Source organism: Aplidium turbinatum, chromosome 14, assembly GCF_918807975.1.
Source record: "Aplidium turbinatum chromosome 14, kaAplTurb1.1, whole genome shotgun sequence".
NCBI lineage: Eukaryota > Metazoa > Chordata > Ascidiacea > Aplousobranchia > Polyclinidae > Aplidium > Aplidium turbinatum.
Window position 1 is genome coordinate 18,260,167 of NC_137485.1, and position 21,202 is coordinate 18,281,368.

Sequence of the window (21,202 nt, forward strand, 5' to 3'; positions counted from 1 at the left end):
AGATTGTGCTTCCGATTTGGCTGCACTGGTTTGGCATGTAAGTTTGGCATTGTAATGAACATTCAGTAAAATGCATATTGAAATTTTACGTACCATGATGACATAATGCACATATCCTATATTTAGTATATGTACTGTATATATAGAGTTGCCAATGTCATCTGTGTTGCGATTTAACTTTTAATGTACGTGCAGGCCGAAGGTTCTCAAGTAGAGATGGATCATCAATGTTGTTTAGTTGGTTTTATTATAATTTTTCTCAACAGCGCCCAAAGTGACGTATATTTTCATAATCCAAGGTAAGTTGAGAAAGAGAACTGTGTTCGGAAAGGTAGTACAAAGCGTTACGGTTGCTACCACAGCGAACCCGCAGCATCAGGCTAAAACAGGTCGTTTGTATCTACAGTTAAGTTGAACATTATGAAACGCTACTAATAAGAAAAATAGAAAATAAACTGGCCTGAAATGCGATGCTTTGAATAACATTCTTTTATGAAATCAAAAACATACAAACAAAAAACAACTCGACGTTTTCAGCGAAGTGCTGCATCCTCGTAGCCTTGCTTTTTAACGTATACAATACATCCAACGAAAATGTGAGAAAATTGCAGATACGCTTAGTTTATTTAAATAGGAGGTACAGCAGGGAGTGGGCTATTGTGTCAAAACGGTTAACGTTTGCTCATTTGCGTTTGTGTGTATATTCCCAAACAACAAAATCCATCATTTTTACATCGATTCAACGTCTGCAGACGTTGAATCAATGTAAAACAGACGGATTTGCTGTCTGAGTTTCCCATCTGGAAAAATGCTATTCAATCCACCGTTCTTGTCAATTATTTTAATGTTTCAAAATAAAATTACAACCTGTTTGAGTTTATGGTACAGCAGATTAACCTGTCTTTACTTATTTTTTACGTTAGCACATGTTTTAACTGATCTTTTCATAAGGTTAACGCAATTTAAAAACACTACAGAAATTTGATGTGTTAAATTTGACGATGATATCAAATAAGCAGACATTCAACCCCAATTCATGCTCTTTTTTCCGATAAAGACGTTTGAGCAATTAACTTGTTTTCAAGGGTAACGCCTAGAACATCACACGCCCAGGGCGAAAGAGAAAATTGAATTGAGTCCTTTCTTTGTCATGAGTTACCATGGGGGTTGGGGGAGACAGGTTATACCTGGGACTGGTATATAAGTCCCCCCCCACCCCCCTTGGTAACTCATGACAAAGACAGAACTCAATTCAATTTTCTCTTTCGCCCTGGGCGTGTGATGTTCTAGTCTTTTCCGTTTTCAAGGAGCTTGATACGTCGTAAACGTACCAGTGAAGATTTGACAGTTTTTTTCCAGGAAACAACTTGCTGTTGAAATTGCATTTAGGTTCTAACATTACGTTATCTTCCTTACCGGCCTGAAATGCGATGCTTTGAAGTGATTAACAAATTGAATGAAGATTTTTAAACAAGCGATAACATAGCTTGCTCGTATATGAAACACTTTATAGATTGTCTATGATTAAGCCAGCGTAGTTATTTTTTAAGACATTGTAAACAAAACGTACCGTGTATTGGTAAAAAGACATCACTCGAGCAAGAGCTGGTTCAACATCATAAGCCATCCATTCACGCTTCACTGAGCCGCGGATATTATAGTGACGTACACGACTGAGCAAACGTATAAATGAAACTGTAATTAAATGGCCTTTCTGAACTCATTTGTATACGCAGTGGAGCGTAAAAATAAAGCTTTCTAGTTCTATAAAAATCGCATTTTTTTTCTTGATTTGATTTTCTGTAATTTTGCAATCGCCTGGAATGCTTTTTAATACTTTCAACCAGGCCTAACAACTACAGTGTGAAAACATGCAACTGAATTAGGTAATGTTCGCTGTCATTTTACTAGCTAATTATGCCATGCTGGTTATTTTGGTACAATACAATACGAACTAGTTTTCAGCATAAAGCGACATTTTTATGAGCGTATTGTCAAAAACCTTTTACAATCATTTTACGTTTTTTGCACTTACAAAATACAGAGAGAAACACATTAAGTCGATTTGTAGCCTGCAGGGAAATGGAAATCCAGGTTTCAGAAGGTCCATTTGGCTAGGTCTGACTGTTTCACCGACAGCTATTTTTCTAGTATTTCTATTCGTACCATGGAGAAGGTACCTAACGTTTTCCTGTTTCACAGAGGAAGCAACAATCGATGGAATGAAAATGGCAGGGGACGGAACAATGCAAATCGAATGTTTGACTCCCAGAACAACGCCAGGGGTGGTTACAACGTTGGCAGTGTGTATTACTACGCGGGCTCAACCTTGCAAATTGAATGGTGGGCCACGTTTCTTTGGTTGCAGTTTTAGGAGGCTGAAATTATTTTAAGGAAATGTTTTGTTTTCCTATGTCTTTGAACTTAGTATGCTGTGCCTGTTCGTTGTTATAACCTGACCGCTATTAACTGTAAACATAAGAGTTGTGTGACAAAACCGAAGTTAAAAAGATTGATTTTATTTCAAGTTTTACCTCCAGGTTCCGATTTTGTGCTGTAAATTTTCTTTTTATTGTAGCAACCTCCGGTGTTAGCCTACATTGTGGTGCAGTGTACTTGCTGAATAATTTATTTCATTCAAATTTTATTTTCCGTTTATACAAACTCACTAGAGGTGTGTTGAAGATAGTAGACATTAGTAGCAACTAGCTTTTAGCATAGATTACTTACTAATGCTTTTAGTATCTAAAATTCTAAAAGGAACAATGCGATCTTTCCTGCTAATAATCTTTTGCTATGGTCGCCACATCGCTACACAGAAAATTTGAAATAAAACGATAAATTGAAAAAGTACGAAATAACCATTAAACTCGTCTATTATTCTTGAGCGTTTACGATCTACGCCATTTTGGTTGTAAAGGTAAAGGTCCCATACTCAGATACTGAGCTTTGGGTAATGAGAAGATAAGGTTCTCATTATACTAAGCCTTCGGCGCTAAGGAGAGTAGGGTGGCCAGTTCCTTTCTCTCGGCCGCCTTTGCTTCAGCAACTACGCCCACCCAATTTATTACACCCTGGGTAGAGGTGAGCGGTGTTTTTCAACAACCAGCTGAAGCCGGGAGTCGAACCAGGTTTGCATAATTGGAAAGCCAACGCCTTATCCGCTGCGCCATCCCACCGCTACATTTTGATTGTATTACCTGTTAAATACATGCCTGCTTTAATCGAAGCACTACAATTGTATTTTAGTTGTCTTGTTAAAGAGGTACTCTTCAACTATTTCGACCGATGGGCTTGAACATATAAAGCTATATTTCTAAGCAAATTTCTTTCCAGGACTAACCAGCATTCCTGCAAAAACCAAAACAATCATTGTGACATCATCCTTCAGTACATGTGTGACAACAGATTGAGAGATGGGACTAGCACATCCACAATCCCAGACAACCCGGCAGTCTGTAAAGACTTGAACTGCAATGAAGACAAGAAATATGGAATGCATGAAGACTTTTATAGTTATGCTCATTGCCGCCTGAGATCAAGAAATCGAGGATTGTTCACCGCTGACAGAGTAAGCCTAGGGACTACCATCCCTAAGTAAGCCCGTTGTGTTGCCATGGCGATGTTGAAGAGTTTTTACCGCCAGTTGAAGATGAAGCATATTTCTATAATCATCAATGCAACTTTGACTTTATCGAGAAAAAGAATAACGCAATTTTTACAAAGTTAGATTTGAATTATATAACAATGCAGAAGTGACCAAGCTGACTTTCTCCTGTTGCATTTGTGGTTGAATCCCAGTTTACACAGTTTATATGCTGACATATTCAGCAATCTTCGGTTAGGTGTCAGAGTTGAAAAAAATGGCCGTAGTTTGTTTCGTCACTGCTTCAAACATACATTTACCAAGGCGCACTGGTTTTATTTTCAACTAACCTTGTAAAGTGTCAAAGTCAAGTAAAGTTCTTTTAGGAATTTAGGGCATGCGAAAATTCTTCATTTCACATTCTATATGTCATGCATTTGCAATTCTTTTTTTATTTCTATGTTGAAATGGCACTTAGTTTTGTTTGTACTCGTCTCCTAACTTTTAAAATGTTTTTTAATAAACTTTAAACTCCATATTTTGACATTTTTTTTAGGCTTTGAAAAACACGGCAACAAGTACGAGGCAAAATCAAAACCAAAACACGTATGGATACGAGTGCCCGGAGGAAAGGGACTACTACCCATACTGGGGACCAACGCAGTGGAAGGTATGTTTATTCTAGTAAACCTATGATTGATCTCACAAGAAAATTACCATCAAGACAAATCACTGAACGACTTGACCGTTCAACGAATACTATCACCGGGACTTAAAGGAAGTAGCCGGCTGAATTCAAAACATGTCAGCCTGGTTTGAATACTAGAGAAGCCAACGCTGGAAGACAACTTTAGTGCTATCCAAAGCCTATAAACAGGTTTAAGATTACCAATAACCGAAAAAAACTACATAAGCGCTGTTTGAAATCATCTTTTGTTGATCAAAGCAAAGCGACATTTTAGAAATTAATCCCAAACGAGATTTTCTACACTCGTAAAAACCCTTATTGTCCAGCTAATTTGTAGCGACTTGAGCTTTTTAATTCTTACTTGTTCATTGAGACTTTGATTTTCTTTTTCTCTAGTTACCCAAAGCGTGACGTATTTACGTTACGTCTTTGGTTAACTAGAGAAAAAGAAAAATTAGTATGTCACATGACAATGCATTTAGATCAGCGGTTCTTAATCTTTTGCCTTGTCGGCACCACCTTGAAATTACCAATCAGTTCTCGCACCCCCTCCTAGGATTGGCTGAAAAGTAATAGACGCCTACATTTCGAAATTTTTGTTGAAACCTGGTAAAACAACTTTGCTTCTTACGTCATATTATAACAAACCTTGATAATTCAGCATCCCGCACCGCCTAAGCACAGGTCTCGCACCCCTTAGTGGTGCGTGCACCCCTGGTTAAGAACCCCTGATTTAGATGAATTAATCTTCATGGCGACTTGCTGGTGCAGCGAGAAAATTCAAAACGTAATCTCTTCTTTATTAGACAGCCGCCAATTTGACGTCTTCAATAAATTGCAGCTTTTGATATTGAAAAGATTCTTTGTCAAATTCAAAACTGCTAATTCATTAAAGAACAGTGTATTTATGAAAACAAAAGCAAGCCAACAATTTGAGCTATTCTTATCCGCGCATTTTCGACGAAACTAATTGTGACGTCAGAAACTATACGGAATTAGAGTTAGATACCTTGTGACATCACAAATGCCGTGAGATTCGTTTGTGAGAAAAATGAATGCCTTTTTAAAGCAATTCTACAAAGGTTCAATGCATAATTTAGGTACAATTCTATGAAGGACAAAAACTGCAGAAAAAGATGAAAGCACTAATGCACTAGGACTAGGCCTACTGCACAAAAACTTTACTTTGTGAATCTGGCTTGCAGTTTTGTAGAATTTTAGGCTAAAATTATGTTTATCACTGGAACATATAGCCTACAACACTCACAACAGATATCTTGCACAGCTGCAAATATTAATTTCGTTTCCAACAATATTGCAAATATTTGCTTTATTGTTGTTTCCATTTATTGCATCACATGATGCCCTTGTGTCTCACCCAACCCACCCTGCGCTTCGAATTTATTGATTTATATCAAAAACAAACAAACAGACAAACAAAGAACACAAAACAAATAAATAAAATTATTTGTAAAATTTTTGCTGCATTGCGATATTGTTTAAATATTTGCGTACTTTCGCTTTAAAGTTTATGACGCAATGTCATGTGATGGTGAAGTGTGTTTATGACGTTACAGTATTTAAATAGAATTTACTATAGCACAATACTCAATAGCACATCATTTGTTTGGCCTGAGAAGAGATTCACTTCTGGCAATGCAATAACAGCGTAGTTTTTCATCCACACAATTAAAAGAGTACATGCACTTTAATGCACTTTAAGTTTTACGGCAATCAAAGTGGGCCCTTTTGACGACTGTAGGCATTCGTCGTCATCGTGTGAGCCTCTGAGCTGAGGGTCTATCCTTTTTCTACCCAAGATTCACGATGTTCCCGGACTAAGCTGGAAGGCTACCAGAGAGCTGCCAGTCTTTGGTATCATCATTCAAGATTCGGAGACCTTCCACTCCATTAGGTAGCTTGAAGATGGTGCAATCATTGGTAATGTGGTCTGTGGTCTGTTCCTCAGCACCACATTTACAAGTAGAAGAAAAAGTCATTCCCCATTGGTGCATGATTGAGCGGGGAAAACCCCGACGCCCTTACGAAAACAGTTGAGGCGTACTCACGCCTGTCTCTGTAGAGTCGGGCCGGTAGGACGGTGGCGGTATCGGCGATGAACGAATGGAGTCTGGTGGTGCTTGAATTCCATTAAGAATTCCATTTATGGTCCGCTCAATTAGCTGCAGAGTCTTGACCATCAGCTTCGTTGATCAGAAGGTGAGCGGCTAGCACGAATGGGTGTTGATTTCAGTCGATGGGGGTGCTCGTTTGGGGGTAGTCAATGGTAGTCAATGCTGTGCCAGTGAGCACTGTGTCACCAAACAGGTGCACACTGCACACTGCTAAAGAGTAGACAAAGGATAGGGCTGCTATACGCAAAGTGTCAGCCCTCGCTCCCCAGCTGGAGCCTGCCAGGCGCTTGAGACGGGCAGCGCGATAACAGTTTCTTGCGCAGTGGCATCAAAAGGTGGCGGTGCGTGAGCGATCTATGTAATGTTACCCCGAGGTATTTTGGTTCGGGACAGAATGACACTGATTTTTCGTTGTTTTGAACATGTAGCTCACGATCAGCTGTAGACGTTAAATCAATGAAAAAGAATTGCTGAGATGTAACCTGTCTTTGCATTACAGGACATCGCCGTCTTGACCAATGATGTCAGCAGATGTTCTCTATACTTCACTGAAAGTCAAAATGTCAAGGAAAAATATGCTTGTAATGTTGGCCAAGGCTTTCTGTTTCAGGTACGTCTTGAAAGACTTCCCAGCTGAGGTTAAATATGCAAAAGATAATTACTGTATTTCACAGTGTAGATTCAAACGATTTGAATCTACACTGTGAAGTAAGCAACGATCATGCTGCTAAAAGCGAAACTCATTCAACTACATAATTACTGTAGTGTAGAATGTCTCAGTGGAAAAAGATATTTAATTGTACACTTATGCACTGTATGATAAATCTTTTACATAAGTTTTATGAAGCAAAATCTAAAATGAGATTTATAACCTGGCTTCCAAAACACGACCAAGTGCAGTAATCGGTGGTGGAATGCTACATTTCCACAAACAAGTGCAGCAGTACCGTTAAAGTTTTGGGTTAGCCTCCTTCCTACGATTCCTTATTTACTCCAACTTACAGTATTTTAAAAAGCACAATATTTAATTTTGGGGACTTTTTATTTCCAAGAACGCCAATATTAAAAACACCAACAATCCCATCCCAATCACAAAAGAAGAATGTGAAGTCTTCCAGTACACAGACAATGGAGGCACGGTGAGTTTTATGACCAAATTGTGTTTTCACAAATGTTATGTTTACAATAGATTAACATCTGAAGGCCTTACATTGATGCAGGAAGGACTAATTTTATTTTCTATGTGTTCTTGCGTGTACCAAGGTAAAATAGGCGAAGACAATGTCAAATTATAGTAAAAGCAATAAATTTAATCCATTGTTAATGCACATTGCACAAGCACTGTAGTTTGATAAAGTAACTTCTAAGGAAACGTCACAACTTTTATGAAATAAAAAAGTCCATTTGTCTTAAAAATAACTATTAACTATAAAGCTCAATTTAAGAATGATTTTTGTTATAATTTTGTATTGCAAAGGTTGTTTTAACGTTAAATCGGTTATTAATAACTTTCTAACAAAATCTTATGGTAGTTTTCAAACCGTGCCTGGTGGTATGAATATTTGTTTTAAATACTCAATGGTCTACTTTTTATTACACTCCTGCTGTTGCATTACAATTGTTTACTGTGAATTCTATTGCTCTGAAATACCCCTCACGCTGATAATTACAATGCTACAATATATATAAACAGCAGTAGCCTACGCCTATTGCTGATTTTTTTTCAGAAAAACGGAACCTGGCAAGAGTACCCAGCCCATGGTCTACCTCCTCCAGCTTGTATGGAAAGCCAACCATCACGTGACAATCACCTAGGCAACGGTCTTGGAGGGCAAACTCCAAGTTATAATTGGACAATCCCAAACGTAATCAATGAACACTGCGCTTTGCGAATCAGGTGAAAAATAATATATCAGCAACATTAGTTTTTTTCTTTGTTTTCGTTCAGGTTTGTCCTGTTGCCATATACCCAATGCTGTGGCTAATTTTACATCTGTAGGTTATTTACAATAAAGAGAGGGCAATCCAATGGCCGTGTTACAACTCCAGTCGATTGGCTAAGAAAATGCAGTTAATTTAAGCCGCATTTTTTATCTGCACTGAAATGAATAGCGAAAATCAAACACGTTTAAATCTGCTCAGGTATAACATCTCAACAGCTGATTACGACCCCGATGAAACTGCAGCGTCATCGAACAACAGAAATAGAAACAAAGATCCCGGCGTCGACGTTTGGTCCAGGCATGGTCAGTATCAAATTCAGTGATGTTGTGTCTTTAACGAATAAAAAATTCGTAGCCTATGCTTCCGGTAAAGTACAACTTATCAACTTGACACAGAAAATTAAGTTTTGTTTGAATTTGGTGACTTCTTTTTCTAGGATTATCCGAAGAAGAAGGAGCCGAAAGAGGTTACCGACTGATCAATGATCCGGAGGTTGACGTTTTTAACACAGACAAGTTAAAACTGCAACTGGCTATCAACACCGCTCAATATGGAAGGACGTTTCAAGACCGGTTAGCTTACTGCTGGATACATATGACATTTCACAAAACTGTAACTTCGCTGATATGTTTCAAACTCAGTAGCTCACAAAACAAAGATGGCAATTATTTAAAAGAAGATTTTTAAACGTTTTTATCTCACGTGTCTTATGGAGCCAATGCGGAGTGAACTTGATAGACTGTTGTGTTGGTAAACTCTAACCAGCAAAGTTTCGGCTGGTTGGGGTTTAAAGTGATTTTTAGTAATTTGATTTTCGTATCGTGCACATTGGATGCATCTTTTTCGATCTCCATTGAGAAAGTGCACATAAGTTACGAATAAAATGTCAATCGAATAATAATATGCATAATTTTCTTTAAAGTCACAAATGTAGGTACACACGACCTGTTTTAGCATGATGCTGCGTGTTTGCTGTGGTAGAAGCTACCTCATGTGGTAGGCTACTACCAGTAGAACCACAGCGAACCCGTAGCATCAGGCTAAACCAGTTCGTTTGTATCTACATTGTAAAGTAAACAACAATTATGCAGCTAAAAGCGAAACTCAATCTATTGCATTTTATTTAATGCTTAGCAAATTCAACGATTCCTAATTGTAAGTGTACAGTAGGTTATGTCCAGTACAAGCAACGCCTTGCCACAGCGATGATGATTTATTTTGCAGGACCCACAGGTTTGCAATTCGAAAGCGACCTGACGGTTTTGAAGAAGGTGTAATCCATAATATCAACGTGAGAGGCAAGCGAGGAAATATTGTTCAGGTACAGAAAGAGAAACGCATAATTTGAAGTTATATTTAGACTAGGAAAATGAATATCAAAAGTTTTATTGAACAGTAGGTCACTTTTAGCACATATTTTTTTTAATCTAGCCTACTCCACAGGTGACACAAACTGAAGCGGCGGCAGTGACATCTTATGTAATCTATTGTTTAGCTTGCAAAAAGAACTTACAAGAAAATAAATTTTTAAATTATAAATAAAAACAAAGTTTTTTAATGAAAAACTACAATTTATCCTGGTTAAACCATAGGCATACGAAGCCGAGCAACGTGATCAAGTTTAACATCTTCAAATTTATTACATTTACATAAACATAAAACTACGCAACAAATTAAGTATCGAACGTTTTCGACATCACAAGATGTCCTCTTCAGGAATAATATACATACAACTTAACTACATCTGAAAAAAAAATACAATGGTTAACTAAATCTATAAACAGAAAAAGACAAAAACTGCACAGTACTTCTGACTAGCTCAAACTCAACGATATAGGCTACACGCGAATCAAAGGTAGCTGCATCAAAAGGTGTTAAACAGATCACATGATATGGTAGAAAGGCAAGGTGCGAAAAAACTAATTTTAAAATACAGAGAGCAAGAAAACAATTGTCTGTTCAAAAGTGGATTGTGACGTTTTATGTACAAGGCTTCCAAGATCTTAGTTTGATACTCAGACCTGCCTCCGGACATGATCTCCAACTGCTTGATGGAAACGTTATTTTGGCATTCTGTACATGAAAAAATGTGATCTTTAATTGCGCTTTTCTGTATGGAATTCAAATTCAGGTGTTTCCCAGCTCTAGTCGATAAATGTCTTGTTGACATACCGATGTATGTCAAGCTTGCATCACGCAAACAACTGAATTTATAAACGACATTAGAACATAGAGCAAAGGGCGCAGGCGACTTCAGCTGAAAATATCTGCCTACTTTGAACATTCCATATACAGGGTAAATGTCACAATCAAATTTCTTTTTGACAATTTTAGCTAGATTTTTTGAAAATCTTACCGAATCTTTTCCCAAGAATGGTGCATCAAAAAAGTTGCTAAAATCGTCTTCTTCGGGTTTATCTTTCGGTTTCGTATCCAAAAAAGCTTTTAATATTTTATCAAAAAAGTATGACGGGTATCCATTTAAATGTAGCATATTTTTCAACTTGTTAGTTTCATTGTGGAACAACAAGTCCGTCGAGCAAACCAAACGGGCACGAGATAAAAGACATAAGATTAATCCAGACTTCCACTTATTTGGGCAAAAAGCATTGTAATTTAAAAGTAGGCCAGTGTTGGTGGGTTTTCTCCAGATTTGTGTGTCAAACGAGTCATGATTTATTTTTACCTCAACGTCTAAAAAGGCAATAGTGTCATCAGATTTTTCAACAGTACAATACTGTTGAAAAAATTTACTGTTGAAAAAATTTACTGTTGAAAAATCTGATGACACTATTGCCTTTTTAGACGTTGAGGTAAAAATAAATCATGAACAGTAAAATTGAACAGTTTCATGAACAGTTTCAACAGTAAAATTTACTGTTGAAAAATCTGATGACACTATTGCCTTTTTAGACGTTGAGGTAAAAATAAATCATGACTCGTTTGACACACAAATCTGGAGAAAACCCACCAACACTGGCCTACTTTTAAATTACAATGCTTTTTGCCCAAATAAGTGGAAACCTGGATTAATCTTATGTCTTTTATCTCGTGCCCGTTTGGTTTGCTCGACGGACTTGTTGTTCCACAATGAAACTAACAAGTTGAAAAATATGCTACATTTAAATGGATACCCGTCATACTTTTTTGATAAAATATTAAAAGCTTTTTTGGATACGAAACCGAAAGATAAACCCGAAGAAGACGATTTTAGCAACTTTTTTGATGCACCATTCTTGGGAAAAGATTCGGTAAGATTTTCAAAAAATCTAGCTAAAATTATCAAAAAGAAATTTGATTGTGACATTTACCCTGTATATAGAACGTTCAAAGTAGGCAGATATTTTCAGCTGAAGTCGCCTACGCCCTTTGCTCTATGTTCTAATGTCGCTTATAAATTCAGTTGTTTGCGTGATGCAAGCCTGACATACATCGGTATGTCAACAAGACATTTATCGACTAGAGCTGGGAAACACCTGAATTTGAATTCCATACAGAAAAGCGAAATTAAAGATCACATTTTTTCATGTACAGAATGCCAAAATAACGTTTCTATCAAGCAGTTGGAGATCATGTCCAGAGGCAGGTCTGAGTATCAAACTAAGATCTTGGAAGCCTTGTACATAAAACGTCACAATCCACTTTAGAACAGACAATTGTATGCTTGCGGCTCGTCTTTCTTGCTCTCTGTATTTTAAAATTAGTTTTTTCGCACCTTGCCTTTCTACCATATCATGTGATCTGTTTAACACCTTTTGATGCAGTTACCTTTGATTCTCGTGGAGCCTATATCGTTGAGTTTGAGCTAGTCAGAAGTACTGTGCAGTTTTTGTCTTTTTCTGTTTATAGATTTAGTTAATCATTGAATTTTTTTTTTCAGATGTAGTTAAGTTGTATGTATATTATTCCTGAAGAGGACATCTTGTGATGTCGAAAACGTTCGATACTTAATTTGTTGCGTAGTTTTATGTTTATGTAAATGTAATAAATTTGAAGATGTTAAACTTGATCACGTTGCTCGGCTTCGTATGCCTATGGTTCAACAAGACAAACTCTCTACCGAAGCTCTATTATCCTGGTTAGTACATAAAACGGTTATATCTCCTGAAATATTTCTGCGATAGCAACCTAGAAGTTAAAAAGCGTTTTCTTTAATTGTATTGGTAAACATCAGTAGCTTACACTCCCAAAAGCACTGTTGTTAAAGTGGTTGCATGATCTTATGCATGCGCAAGTTTAAAGAAACAAAAATAAGGCAAAAGAAGTGATTAAAAGATGTAAGACAAGATGTAAGACATTTAATCTGCTTTTTCTTTTTTAAAAATAAGATCTGATCAGAAAATTGACAACACAAGATCACATGCTTTTTAACTCAGGTATATCCTGGGGTGGAATACGATTACGTTCCTAATACGGTTATTGCGCAAACCAATGTCGACTACATACACTTCCAGTGGACTGGGTCGAACAATAACCCAAATGGCAACGACGGGCAAGGACAGGCCAGCACAGACAGATCCAATGTTGTCCTTTTGACAGATGCCGTAAGTGTTTCCTTAATCGATTCATCAATTTAATGTGTTTAATGTGTATTTTATGTATTTTTTATTTATTTCTGTTCGAATAATCATGGAATAATCTATTTCATGACATAAGGTTATCTCAATTTTTTCTTATTGTGTGTAGATCAATTAATGTGGTTATTTGCATAAATTTTAATCCTTACTCTTAAAAATCCGCTTTATCCCTACAGACTACATGTATATCATTCAACTGGTAGAATTATACTACAGAAAGTAAACAATAAGGCTTAACTAGTGAAAAAGCTGGTAAAGCGCGGATGGACTCGGAAACGATAAAAGCTTCTCCAAGCAAACACAAAAGAAAGAGGGCTTCGAGACATGTTTATCTTTTGCACACGTCTGCGTTAAGGGTGCACTACTATTTCGAAAAAAAATTATACCGAAGTTCGCATAAGTGTTCGTCGTCGTCGTCGTCGTCGTGTGAGCGTCGTCGTGTGAGCGTCTGGGGCCGAGGGTCTATCCTTTTACCACCCCAGATTCACGATGTTCCCGGACTACACTGGAAGGCTACTAGAGAGCAGCCAGTCTTTGGTTTCATCATCCATGACACGCAGACCTTCCACTCCGTTAGGTGGCTTGAAGATGGAACAGTCATTGATGATGTGGTCTGCGGTCTGTTCCTCGGCATCACATTCACAGGAGGAGGAAGAGGCCATTCCCCATTGGTGCATGGTTGAAGCGGAAAAGCCATAAGTGTTAATAACATGAAAGAGACACATGCAAACTCCTGCAAACTAAACATTGCTGGAAAGCACAAGAAATTATCTTTCCAAATATGCAGAGATGTACGTATAGGCCGCAAATTCTACGCCGCAGACTTGCGGCGTAGACTTTTTGTTTACGCTAACGCTTGCGGCCACATTTTTTTGGATAGTTTGCGCTTGAGGCTACGCCGTAAAGCTACGCTTGAGGCTACGCGGTTTACCTACGCTACGCTTGAGGCTACGCGGTTTTTTAGCGCACAGCGTCAACGCATACTTTTTAATGCATTTTTTTCACTACAACACGTCAATACCTTCCAGTGCTGCAGTTGAAAGAATATTTTCAATGGGCAAAGACATATTGGAACCAAAACACAGCAAAATGTCAGATGAACACTTTCAGATGCTTGTGTTTCTTCGTGGAAATTCAAAATAAAACTTGTTTGTTTCGAGTGGTTTATACCGTGTGAATGTTTGGCACCTAGCAAACAAAATTAGTTTACGCTAGTGTATGCGCTGACGCTGAAGCCGCCAACTTTTTTTACAAGTTACGTTGGCGCATACGACGTATGGTTTTTCAAACGTTAGCGTTTACGCTGACGGCGTCAATATTTTTTGCATGAGCGTGCATCACTGCAAATATGATATCCAATTTACGATCAAGATATAAGAACTAAAGATACACAAGCTTTAAAAAATACAAAAATTTTTGCAGCTCGTTAAGTGATTGTTGGCTTGTCAATAACTGAAAAGTTTTAGCATAAATGTGAAAGGACTTCACCACAGATAGTAGCAGACTGGCTTACCATTGTCAGACACAAGCGTTTTGTTATGGAGACACATGACAAGAACATTCAATGCAGCTGGATACGTATTTTTCTCCAAGAAACCGCAACCGCAGCTTTTCCCAACCGTTGCCAGTCAACGTGTTACAGCAAAGTAAAGTCATTAAGTCGGGTATTTCCAATTGGCGTTGGGGTGATATCAAAATAAAATACAGATAATTGCGTTGTTAGGTTAACCGTTAAACTCATAAAATGTTTCCCGAATTTATTGCACGGTTAACCGCATTTAGTTTAATGTCAGATTACGTGGAACAAAATCAATACGCTATTGAGCATTTTTATAATATTGTAACAACAAAACAGACTAGCTAAAGGCTGAACATTTTCTCGTATGACAAACCTCTGCATTTCGCTGACGTTGCCGATGTAGCAACTGTAATTTATATGTTAACCGTGAGACTTTCAATGCAATTTTGTTCTGTAAAACAAGCTACAAAATTGTTGGGAGCAAAAGAAACAAAAAACATGGCCGACAGATAGAACGACACTTTGATAATCATCTTGTCCACTTTGGGTCAGTCAAACAAACGGAAGCGCTAAATCCTCAGTGTTGATATAAAACCGTTTTCTTACTGATGATTGATTGTCTGAATCTTTTCCTCGCTTTTTACAACCTTACTCCGCCATCAGTTAGGCTACGCATGCTCGTTGAGCCTTTAAACCAATGACGCGTGACTGGTCACTAAGATTGACAGAGTGAAGTGTCTGGTTGTTGTTAAAATGTTGTTGTTTATGAGTTATTCCATCCGCAGCAGGAGGAGCCGAATGGAAAGTTATCCTTGATACGCATCGCCCAAGAGACAACTTGTGCGCCAAACCGGCGCTGTTTAATCTTGCTGTTTTATCTATCATAAGTCGGCCACTTCATCAACTTACAGTAGCTATAACGTTGCTTGAAACGTTCAATTTTTTCAAACTGCTTTACTATTTAAGTAATAAACACAAATGAAGTACAATAATTTTTGCTGCCGCGTAAAAAGCATAACAAGTTCTTGTTGTGCAGGTGTATGTAGAAGGCAACCCGGAAGTGTACAAGAACTCTACATTCGGGCAGTTTGGATCCAGTTATCCTGCTCACTTAGATAATGCAATATTCGCAGGTCTGTCATCTGACGACCGCAAGGACTTGGCTATCCTGCGTAGTAAGTTTGACTGGTTTGGGTTTGTCTATTTATTAGTTTTCTGCGTGATTGCCTTTCTCTTAACTAAGCGACTTTAGATATATCAATATTTAATTGTCGGCTGCATGCGGAGTGGTGAGAGCCCTGGAACGACGTTCGAAAGGGCGCCGGTTCGACATCGCTGAAGAGCATGCGGCTGTGTCTGTGGCAGGACACTTAAAAGCATGCCTGAAGGTAGACACGAGGATTGGCTTCCTTGCACTCTTGTCCACTTAATCTAAATCTTCAACCACCGGGCGTAAGCCTGGAGTGGATACGACAAACAACAACATTATTTAAATAATATTTTAATTGGAATTTTAAACTTTGTTTATAAATCACAGACCACCTCGGTGGAGACATGGATGAGCTGAACGATGCTGGAACCTACTTTGATCTTGGACTTCGGAAAGTCACCCGGGCTGGTACCTACCACTACATGTGTACCAGAAACAACAATTTTTCAAACAGAAGCCAGAAAGGCAAACTGATCGTGACCAACTCAGCCTACACCCAGCGGAGGATAGATGCAAATGGTGGATCCATTAGTCTTGGGAATTCTCAGTAAGCAAATTATCGTGAAATTATCTTTCGGCTGGCTTGGTATGCAAACTCAAAATTATGTGAACAACTGCAGGCGTTATGTTTATGTATGTATGTCACTGGGTTTATAGGCTAAGGTGTGATTTTTACTGAAAGTGGGTTGCATCGTCGAAAGAGTTTATTAACTTCAATTACAAGCGGACACTTATATTCTCCATTACTGTCACAACATTTCCTGGCATTGCTTCAGTGGATTCTATTGCTAACAATTGCTGCTCGATCAACTATTAAGTAAAAGCCTTTTTAGTTTAAAAACAATGACATGCTCAAAAGGTTTATGCGATTATCTTCTGCTTCTTCAATTGCCTTGCCTGAACCAGACATCAACGGCCTCAGATAAATAATACCAAATATTCCTATTATATGTTGCATGGATGATTGTTTAATGCGATTATAGTGTTTGTCAACTTGAGTCTGTGGCATGGTCTGTGGTGATAACTAGGGCTAGATGTTTGGGCAGACTCCTTCAAATGTTAAACTAACTTATAAAAACGCATTTTAGTAGCTGGGTTTGTGAGCGATTGAATAAAGAAATAAGAACAAATGTTTATGTTAATGATTTTTATCACGATTGCATCCTCAGAAGAGGAATCACAGCTCTTGTTGAAGTTCCTCCTGCCGCGTTTTCATCCGGAAAGTCCTTAGAGCTGTGGGAGATTTCATCGCAGGACATAAGTGTTTCAGCTCTTCCCCCAAACCAAGATTACGTCAGTTCATTCTTTTACTTGGCTCCAGCGGTGAGTTGTGTGCAAAATGAAGAGGATTTGCAATTACAATATTTGTTTCCACTTATATGTCTATTCCAATGACGTGCGGTACCTATCAGGATAGCTTTCTAAAAATATGAATTAGAGATTGTCTGTTTTTGTTTTTCAATGAATCCTTGAATTCTTTTTGCACGTAGATGTGTGTGATTACAATTACTCTACCAGTCTACTGCAACACTTCTCTTAGCTAGCCCTTTATCAAAAGTTAATTTTCATATTTAAAAAGCTTTGAGACTCTCCACTGAAAAAAAAACATTTCTCTAAAACACTGTAGTGCTAAATCTTAAAGCTTTTACTTTTCAACAGGAAAAGCTTACGGAACGAGACAACCAGATCAAAATTCAGATGAAACTTGTTGGTAGCGCAACCGGTTTATATCAACTTGACTTATACCGGTCAAATCCGGCAGCAACTGCTTGGTCCCTGTTGTCCATTGACGACAACACAAATGGCGTGGTTTCTTTCTACACTGATAGCGGTGGTTACTTTGTGGCTACCAGAAGCGTATCTGCCGGGGCAGTGGCTGGTAATTTATTTACAAAACCTTTGTGTGTAGTTTTGGTCTGACGATGGCAAATTTTCGAAACGAATTTTATTTGAGTGAAATAAAATAAATTTTGTTTATGAAAGAGTTTTTGAAACTAATCCATAGAAAGAACTTTTGCGCTACAATAAACGTTTTTGAGATATTTGTACAGTACATCGGGCATCCTGACTAAATATCGATCTTCGGGGCTGTTCTATTAGCTCATAGCCCTTGGGGGGAAGGAGTTGTCAAAACCGTTCTATGACGTTATATACTTTGTTTGGAACATGTATTATATTTTGAGTCACATGAAAGAAGGGTGAAGAAAAGCAACTGGTTTCTTGTGATATTTAAAAAAATGCTTTCTTCGATTAGTTTATAGTTTAACTGCGATAACGCCATTTTAGGGAATGGAGTTGGATGTGCATATTGTGCAATTGGTCAAACCAAAGTTTACATTTGGAAGTTTTTTCCTCGAGCACTTATTCTTGCGTCCAGTATGAATTTAACTCACCGGATAAGTAAAAATCTGCAAAAACACTTTTTATTATAACTTTCAGGTCTGGTCATTGGATTGCTGGTTGCACTTATTCTAATTGCCGGCGTCATTATCTATGCACGGAAGAACACAACGTTGTGCGCCAAGAAAATATAGGACCAGATTGATATTCAGACATCAATATTCTTCCTCGGAAACTTGCCTAACTGTCAGTACGCCACTTCTTGTCAAAGCGCAAACATTGCTTTTGTATTTCATCCTAAAGCAAACGAGGATGATTGAAGAAAATTGTCACAAGATTTTTTGGGCAATTACACTTCAATGGGGACGATTGCGCGACTCAAAATTGCTTTGAGTTTTCAAATTAAACTTCAAACAAGCAATTTCTTTCTCAATCAAGTCTACACAGACTTGAACCCTTTCAAAGCAAGCATCTCGAATCAAATCATTGTTGCAACTTTGTTAGAAAATAATTTAGCTTGTGGCAGTAAATCACCGCTGTAGATACTCACCTCAAGTCTTTTCCACATATGAATATTGGACAGAGAAAAGTGGTAATCAAACTTTTAGCAAAAATGTTACTAATCCGGTTGCATCTTGAAGTTTACATGGTTTAAACTAATATGAACCCACCACACTGCATATCCAGCGATAGTTTTGGCATTTAAAGTTTACAAAACTTTTAATAATACGTTCTTCCTTGACTTTCAGGATGATTATGAACATGTCAGTTGCCGTTTCAATTTGATCAAACATCTGCAGACGTTGAATCAATGTAAAAAGACGAATTTGCTCTTACTAAGCACATACCACAATCACATTACTTTCCAACTAGCAAAGCCTGTCCTTTTTGCATTGGTTTTCCGTTTGCAGATGTTAAATCGATGTAAAAAGCGCCTATTTATTTCATCCAGGTTAACAGTTATCTGCGATGAACTACACAACCAAACTTCACGCATACAAATAACTACTTTTACGATTTGTATGTGAACTACAGCTTTAACTTTCTCTCTTGCATATTTCAAAGGCTCTTCTGAGTTATACATTATGTAATATGTATATTTGTTTTTTCCTTTAGAATACTCTAGGTCTATGCACTACTGTATATTTTTGGTTTGAAACTGTTTATTATTTTTGAATTAATCTTATTCCACTTTTTGCTTCGAGTTTAAAATGTTCATGTAGAATTTGTTTTCAAATAAAATCGTTTTATATTTTCATTGAATGTATTTTGTCTTTAATATTTCTTGCACAGTTTCACTTCTCCAACTTGGGAAGAGTCTTATGCTGCAAAGCGCAGTCATGTAGTGATGTATGGTAGAAACATGCAGCTGCCATTTTCTGGCTGAAAGGAGTGAAATAATTTTCATGTTTTAATTCGTGCGCAATCAGACACACTGCAGTCTGTGACTCTTGAAGTTGTAAAACTTCAAGCTCATAGACACAAATACTGTATTTGCTTAGACAATAATTTGTCTTTAAGCTATGTGTGTATAATCAGACTGTTAGTTCTAACATTACAAATGTATTGAACACATTTCAACATATTACAAAATGAAATCATTTCAATTGATACACAAAATTAATGTTTAGATTTAAAATAAAAATGATATGCCTACATCCGGGAGAGTACATATAATTTATTCAGCCTCAAAGCAAACTGTTAATGCATAGAAATACATAAACTCTATGGTGTTGTTGTTCAAAAATAAACCGTTGCATGCTACCCTGCTTCCGACGTTGATCAGCATTAGTATTATAAATAACGTAGGCTATTTACCAAAATGGAAAAGCTTTAAACGCTAGTTTCTAGACAAGACTTGTGAATAATTATGTTCACGGTGAAACTAAAATACTTATTAAAAACTTGTGTTTAAAAAACAAGATTGTTTTAGCCGTGATCGGGTAGACGTTCACACGGCAGGGCCGGATCAAGCTTTTCGAGGTTTGTGTCATTTCAGGATTATTTTTCACATGACAAATCTAAGGCTCCCTGCAATTTTCATCGTTGCATTTCGCTGTCAAACTTTCAATATCCGTACAATTGCCTACTGTGGAAGGTATTTTTGCAACGGCGTCGCTTCAAGTACAGAAAACAATCGTATGATTAAAAATCAAATGACTGATTTAAGAATCATACGTTTATCCGGCTAGGAAATGCTCGCTGAATGCAGCAACTTTATTTTGCTTTAGAGTGGGCGGAATCTCTTCATTACTGTAACGGCAGGTAGGGTGGTCAGAGTGAATTAAATTGTTTATTATCATTGAAATTTTCCACATAAAATGCTAACTGATAAAATCTAAAGAAAACGAAGGGGTGTAGCCTACCAGCAAACATCTATAGGATTGGCCCATGATACTAGAGAAGGATCCACAGAGGATACAAACTGATATGAATTAATTAACGAGCGAATAAAAAAAATAACAGTTAACCTCTCAAGTACATGTAGCTCCACACAGAGTGAAATTTACATGTCTTTTGACTCTTTTTTATTTCTTTAAAAGTAATGTCTTAAGATAGAGACCTATATATATAAAACAATGAAAACTATTAATACTACAAAAAGTGCTCAATGCTAAGCAAAAAAGCAAAGCAGAGCGAATTAAATCAAATATAGTAATAACTATACCTGATTTATCTATATACCGTTGTTTCGTTTTGTGATTTTATAATCCAGAAATTGATTGCAGCAGTTGCAAATAAAAGTGCTCAATGTTTAAAAGACAGAGCTAATGTAAACCATTATTTATTCAACTTTATTCAATTTATTCATTATTTATATATATATATATATATATCCGACCATCAACTAGAGATAAAATGGTTAAAAATTGTCATAGAAACCGCTGTGAAATTTATGATTTTGTAGTTGATTCTTTTGTTAGTTAATCCATTGCCTTTCATGGACTTCGAGTCTGTTTTAGTTTATTTACATTTTCCTCTAATGCGCTGCATAAATCACACAAAATACTGGCTACTAGGCCTAGCCTATAGGCCTACATAGAAAATAGGCGTTGAACTATGATCAAATAGGGCTGCACCTATCACTCATCGTTTTGTACAATGCACCTCATTTTTTTCTACAGCAGAATCAACAATCATCTCTTCAAGATCAATCCTTTAATGATAATAGTGAGAATGTATTTCACACCATCAGTGAAGTG

General features: G+C 37.3%; 1 protein-coding gene across 1 annotated transcript; it reads left to right on the top strand.

Annotated features, from left to right (window-relative positions):
* The first annotated feature begins 201 nt into the window (after window positions 1-201).
* On the top strand, window positions 202-19,262 carry LOC145782807 (protein DD3-3-like). The gene is made up of 16 exons (XM_082594570.1): window positions 202-299; window positions 2,203-2,343; window positions 3,337-3,571; window positions 4,143-4,256; window positions 6,909-7,019; window positions 7,462-7,548; window positions 8,137-8,306; window positions 8,552-8,655; window positions 8,790-8,925; window positions 9,578-9,674; window positions 12,730-12,897; window positions 15,486-15,624; window positions 15,987-16,206; window positions 16,829-16,982; window positions 17,319-17,538; window positions 18,099-19,262. Exons 1-16 carry the CDS (start codon window positions 217-219, stop codon window positions 18,191-18,193), a joined length of 2,274 nt encoding a protein of 757 aa, XP_082450696.1. The 5' UTR covers window positions 202-216; the 3' UTR covers window positions 18,194-19,262.
* Window positions 19,263-21,202: the final 1,940 nt, after the last annotated feature.